Raw genomic sequence first — 6775 nt, forward strand, 5'->3', positions numbered from 1 at the left:
GATGGAAGATACCTTATTCATCACACAAAGTAAGTATGCCAAGGGAATTGTTAAGAAGTTTGGTCTTGAGAATGCTGGCCATAAAAGAACTCCTGCTGCAACTCATATCAAGCTTACAAAAGATAGGAAGAGCACATCAGGTGGATGTTTCTTTCTTGGAAACAATCTAATTTCTTGGTTCAGTAAAAAGCAAAATTGTGTCTCTCTCTCTACGGCAGAAGCTGAATATATAGCTGCTGGAAGCAGTTGCACTCAGTTGATGTGGATGAAACAAATGTTAAAGGAGTACAATGTGCAACAAGATGTTATGACATTGTTTTGTGACAATCTAAGTGCTATCAACATATCCAAAAATCCAATTCAGCACAGCAGAACAAAACATATTGATATTCGTCATCATTTCATCAGGGAGTTGGTTGAAGATGGTATTGTTACTTTGGAACATGTCTCAACTGAAAAGCAGTTAGCAGATATTTTTACCAAAGCTCTGGATGCCACACAGTTTGAAAAATTGAGACAGTTATTAGGTATCTGCCTATTTGAGGAATTATAGCAATCAAAGGGATTGTGGTGTGCCAACGGCTCTTCTGTCATAACGTTTGAGGCACGCTTAATCCGAAATTTCCATTGTTTCTTGATAACCTCTCCTGCAACCTCCACTGCACGACTTCAAATCTCTGCAACTCACTTCAAAACCGTCCATCCTTTTCTTGAAGACCCGTGTTTCTTTCTTTGTGTCCTCTTCACCATGAGTCAAGATTCTAGCAAGAAACTCACTCCTGAGATGAATGCTTACGGGGTAAAGGTATTGGGTTTGAAATCCAAAACCCCAAAATCTTCAAAGGTTTCAAAATCCTCTCCTCATACCTCTGAAATCGCAATTGCTCAAGGTATTCCTCAACCATCATCTGATCCGAGTAAGATGAAAGGGAAAAAGGCTCGATCCAAGTCAGATGCGTCCAAAGCAAAGAAGAAGATGGTAACGAGAAGCTCTGAGGCAACCCAGGGAGTAAATTTCGAGGCTGAAATCAACTCAAGTACAGGTGATGATGTTGCTGATTTTCGTATCACTGAAGTGTTGGACACTCCTCTCAAGGAAGTTTTACATGCAAATGTAGATCCAATTGTTCCATCACCAAGCAACAACCAATCAAGCCACGGTGTTGATACTGATTGCAACAAGGATTCTGATCATCTTGAAGAAGAGGTAATGGTTCCCATCTCTACTCCCTCTGTTGATAAAGATATGCATGTCGAGGATGTTCAGAATGTCATTGAGAACTCAGAATCTGATGAGGTGTTGCTCAACACCCTTGGTGCTTCTGCTTCTGTTGCTTCAAAGAGGAAAAAGATGACTGTTGTTCGTAAGTACTCTACGCGTTCCTCTGGCAAGAAGTTAGGTTTGGGTTTGAGTGAGAACAAGAAGCGCAAGAAGGTCATTATTCTTGATGATGATACTCCTGTTGTCCAGAATGTCAAGAGAAAGGTTCACAAAGACAATGCTGCTCCTGTTGTTGATGAGACTCCAATTGAGGAGTTGGATAAGTCAGATACTGGTCCTGCTGCTCAGAAGCGTAAGATTGGGAAACGAATTCCAGAAAATGTGCCTGCTGCTCCTTTGGATAATATTTCTTTTCACTCTGAAGAGAGTGTTGGTAAGTGGAAGTATGTTTATCAGCGCAGGATTGCTCAAGAGAGGGAATTGACTGGTGAGATTCTGCATTGTCAAGAAATCATGAAACTTCTTGAGGCTGCTGGGTTATTGAAAACTGTTACTGAGATAGGTGGCTGCTATGACAAGTTGGTGAGAGAATTTATTGTGAATGTGACTACAAATTGCACTGTTTCTGGGCATCCTGAGTTCAGGAAAGTTTTTGTGCGTGGTAAGTGTGTCCATTTTTCACCTGAGATCATTAACCGGTATTTGGGAAGGAGCACTGTTGCCACAGGAAATGAAGAGCTGTCATTGAGTGCTATCACTAAAGAACTCACGGCTGGTCAGAATATGGTATGGCCTGCTAAAGGATTGTTGTCTTCTACTTATTTGAGTGTGAAGTATGCTATCTTGAATCGCATTGGTGCTGCAAATTGGGCTCCTACTACACATAGCTCAGATGTTTCTTCAGGTTTGGCAAAGTTAATTTATCTGGTTGGAACTCAAACTCAGTTTGATTTTGGTGAATATGTCTTTGCTCAAACTATGAAGCATGCTGAAACTTTTGCTGTCAGGCTTCCTATCAGTTTTCCTTGTTTAATTTGTGGGATTATTTTAAGTCAACATCCTCAAATTCTCCTTGATGATGAGGTTCCTAGCAAGAAAGCTAGTCTTCTCACTATTGATTCCAGGCTGCTAGCTGGTGCCCATGTTTCTGATGTTGCTGATTTGGCTGAGATGACTCAGGGGGAGGGTACTTCCTCTTAGAAGACTCCTGAGACTCCTATTGCTGCGCTTATTGCGGTGTCTAAGATGCTTCAGGACACAATTACTAGTTGTACATTGAGGAAGAAGAATGTGGACACTCTCATTCTGCAGTTGACTAAAGGCAAGAGGCCTCTTGAAGACAATGCTGCTGCTCATGCTCAAGATGATGTTGGTACTTCTGATGATGATACTACTAGTGATTAGTGCCTTTGTTCCTTCATCTCTTCAATATGGTTGTACTATTTTGTTGACTTTTGTTGTTTCTCTGCACCCTTTGACAATTTCTGCTAATAAGGGGGAGAATGGTACTGTTGCTTGTTAGTACTGTTGCTTGAGTGTTTTTTTTTTGTTCAGACTAAGTTTGATGTTCAGTAGGGTGGTACGTTCATCATATGCTGTGTGCTGTTGTGTGCAAATGGATGATTTGTTCATGTTTTAGCAAAAATTTGCCAAAGGGGGAGATTGTAGTTCTTTTGATTGGCTGCATTTTGCTCAAAACATGATGGGCAACCATATGTTCCAACATCTGGAGCAACATGGTGGAATTGCATTTTGCTCAAAACATGATGGGCAACCATATGTTCCAACATCTGGAGCAACATGGTGGAATTACGTATGTTGTTGGTTCAGTCGTTAAAGTCAAGTTTGTTGTGAGGTTGCTGATTGCATGAGGATTCAGAAGATTTATTCTATGCTGTGCGTTTTATCTTCTGAAGGCGTGTTTGTTTTAATCTTGGCTGAAGTAACAAGATTGATAGCGTGTGAACCAAGTCTATCTCAAAGTTTGAATTCTGTTTTACTTGGTTCTGTTATTTTATTCTGGTAAGATTTGATTCCATGAAGATTCTTTCCAGAAGTGTGTTAGTGGACTCTATGACGTTCAGCCCATTGAAGATCCAAGCCCCAAGTGAACGTCTATATAAAAGGAACTTGTAAACCCTAGCTGCGCACGGATTCAGAGATTCAGATATTGATCTTAGGGTTTTGTTTGTGAGTCCTCTTGTGAGTGTTGTATCAACTTAGTGCTTTAGTTCATCAAAGTACTGAGTTGAATTTGTTTAGTTGAGTTGTAATCTCATCAAACTGTTTTTGATAAACATGTCTTGATCACTGTGGCAGTGATCGTTAGGAGTTAGAGAAAGTTTTCTCATAGCTTAGAGGAGAAGGGCTAAGCTTGATTCACTTGTGTAATAGTGGTGAACATATAAGAGGCTCTATACTAAGGGGGAGTACTTAGGTATAGGAGGGACTTTTATGTGACCTGAGAACTATTATTTGATAGTGAATTGACTCCTGGATTGGTATCCTCCAGACGTAGGTGATGTTCACCGAACTGGGTTAACAACTCCTTGTGTTTTAACTGTTTGTTTGTTTTTGATACTCTGATTGTGTTTTGTTGTGTTACACATTGTTGCAACATTGTGTATCACATCTGTCCTAGGTGAATACGAATTTCAGTCTTCATTGTCGAGAAATTCTAGGGTTTTGAAATACCAGGGATTCGGTTTCGGCAAACTTCCGATGATTGGAATCGGACGTTCGTAGATCCTAGAGTTTCGCCTCGAAACGATTGTGATATGTGGAAAAAGAAAAGTTCTAACACTTCTCTGAAGATTTTTGGAATTAACTGCCATCGTGCCTAAAAGTGAAAATTAGCTATATACTAGGGTTTCTGACCTAGGTTTAAGCGTAAAACGAGCGTGCTATAACTTTTATCGATCATAATGCAATCCTTGAACTTTTCCTGAACTTTCTCCTTCATAAATATATTTCATTTAATAAACTTTCGTTCAGGTTTCCCTTCACATTACATCAACCCTAATCGTGAATAAGAAGTTTATTCACTTAGCATAAGCTTAAAAACTCGGGTCTTACAAGATTCGACTTTACGGAGGGTCCCGCTATTGTCGGAAGCTGTGAGATGCTGCTGCTCAAGAACATCAATTTCTCGACACTGACTGCAATGAAAGGATCAAACCTCATGCTAAAAGTCACGAATTTCAGTCTGATTGAGGCCACGCGGAGCTAACTTAACGAGTTAACACTTTGAAAGAGAACTATTGTGAAGATTCTACTTTTAAGAGGGTCCCGCGATTGTCGGAAGCTGTGAGATGCTGCTGCTTAAGAACATCAAATTCTCGACACAGTCTGGAATGAAAGGATCACACCTCCGGCTACGAGTCGCGAAATTTCAGTCTGATTGAGTCCACGCGGAGCTAACTCAACGAGCTACAACTTTGAAACAGAACTTTTGTGAAGATTCGACTTTTAGGAGGGTCCCGCGATTGTCGGAAGCTGTGAGATGTTGCTGCTCAAGAACATCAAATTCTCAAAAACCCTAAAAATCAGCCCGACTCTCAAAAATCGACCGAAAACTTAAAAGTCGACCCTAAACCCTAAAAAGTGGCCGAAAAACCAAAAGTCGGTACAAAACCCAAAAGTCGGCCGAAAACTAAAAAATCGGCCGAAAACCCAAAAACTAGCTGAAAACCCTAAAAATCGGCACATAACCCAAAAAATCGACCCGACTCACAAAAATCGGCAGAAAAACTCAAAAGTCGGCAGAAAACCCTAAAAATTGGCCTGACACTCAAAAATTGTCCGAAAAACCTAAAACCGATTCTTAGTTTTCAACCGAATTTTGAGTTTTCGGCCGAATATTGAGTTTTCGGTTGATTTTAGGGTTTTGGGTCGTTTTTTGAGTTTGGGGCCGACTTCCACGTTTTCGGTCGATATTTTAGGTTTTGTACCGATTTTTGATATTTTCAGCCGATTTTTGAGAGTCGGACCGATTTTTAGGGATTTCTGCCCACTTTTAGGTTTTCGGCCGATTTTAGGGTTTTGGATCGATTTTTATGTTTTGGAGCCAACTTTCACGTTTTCGCCCAATTTTTAAGAATCGGCATAAAACGTGAAAGTCGGCCCGAAACTCAAAAATCGACACAAAACCCTAAAATCGGCCGAAAACTCAAAAATCGGCCCAAAACCCTTAAGATCAGCCCAACTCTCAAAAATCGGCACAAAACCCTACAAATCGGCTGATAATCACACCTTTGGTTACAAGTCGTGAAATTTCAGTCTGATTGCGGCCACGCGGAGCTAACTTAACGAGCTACAGCTTTGAAAGAGAACTTTTGTCAAGATTCGACTTTAAGGAGTGTCCCGCGATTGTTGGAAGCTGTGAGATGCTGCTGCTCAAGAACATCAAATTCTCGACACAGTCTGGAATGAAAGGATCACACCTTTGGCTACAAGTCGCGAAATTTCAGTCTGATTGAGGCCACGCGGAGCTAGCTCAACGAGCTACAACTTTGAAAAAGAACTATTGTGAAGATTCGACTTTACAGAGGGTCCCGCGATTGTCGGAAGCTGTGAGATGCTGCTGCTCAAGAACATCAAATTCTCGACACAGTCTGGAATAAAAGGATCACACCTCTCGCTACAAGTCACGAAATATCAGTTTGATAGAGGCCACGCGGAGCTAACTCAACGAGCTACAACTTTGAAAGAGAACTATTGTGAAGATTCGACTTTACGGAGGGTCCCGCTATTGTCGGAAGCTGTGAGATGCTGCTGCTCAAGAACATCAATTTCTCGACACTGTCTGCAATGAAAGGATCACACCTCATGCTAAAAGTCACGAATTTCAGTCTGGTTGAGGCCACGCGGAGCTAACTTAACGAGTTACAACTTTGAAAGAGAACTATTGTGAAGATTCTACTTTTAAGAGGGTCCCGCGATTGTCGGAAGCTGTGAGATGCTGCTGCTTAAGAACATCAAATTCTCGACACAGTCTGGAATGAAAGGATCACACCTCCGGCTACGAGTCGTGAAATTTCAGTCTGATTGAGTCCACGCGGAGCTAACTCAACGAGCTACAACTTTGAAACAGAACTTTTGTGAAGATTCGAATTTTAGGAGGGTCCCGCGATTGTCGGAAGCTGTGAGATGTTGCTGCTCAAGAACATCAAATTCTCAAAAACCCTAAAAATCAGCCCGACTCTCAAAAATGGACCGAAAACTTAAAAGTCGACCCTAAACCCTAAAAAGTGGCCGAAAAATCAAAAGTCGGTATAAAACCCAAAAGTCGGCCGAAAACCCAAAAACTAGCTGAAAACCCTAAAAATCGGCACATAACCCAAAAAATCGACCCGACTTACAAAAATCGGTTGGAAACTCAAAAGTCGGCAGAAAACCCTAAAAATTGGCCCGACACTCAAAAATTGTCCGAAAAACCTAAAACCGATTCTGAGTTTTCAACCGAATTTTGAGTTTTCGGCCGAATATTGAGTTTTCGGTTGATTTTAGGGTTTTGGGTCGATTTTTGAGTTTGGGGCCGACTTCCACGTTTCC

The 6775-nt window shown here is 41.2% G+C and overlaps 1 protein-coding gene across 1 annotated transcript; it reads left to right on the top strand.

The window, feature by feature from the left end:
- The first annotated feature begins 748 nt into the window (after nucleotides 1-748).
- On the top strand, nucleotides 749-2422 carry LOC130717324 (uncharacterized). Its single transcript, XM_057567523.1, has one exon. It carries the CDS (start codon nucleotides 749-751, stop codon nucleotides 2420-2422), a length of 1674 nt encoding a protein of 557 aa, XP_057423506.1.
- The last annotated feature ends 4353 nt before the right edge of the window (nucleotides 2423-6775 follow it).

Source organism: Lotus japonicus, chromosome 5 (assembly GCF_012489685.1).
Source record: "Lotus japonicus ecotype B-129 chromosome 5, LjGifu_v1.2".
NCBI lineage: Eukaryota > Viridiplantae > Streptophyta > Magnoliopsida > Fabales > Fabaceae > Lotus > Lotus japonicus.

Excerpts from the sequence above, each read along its gene's own strand:
- LOC130717324 (XM_057567523.1), top strand. The coding sequence starts at position 749 with ATGAGTCAAGATTCTAGCAAGAAACTCACTCCTGAGATGAATGCTTAC.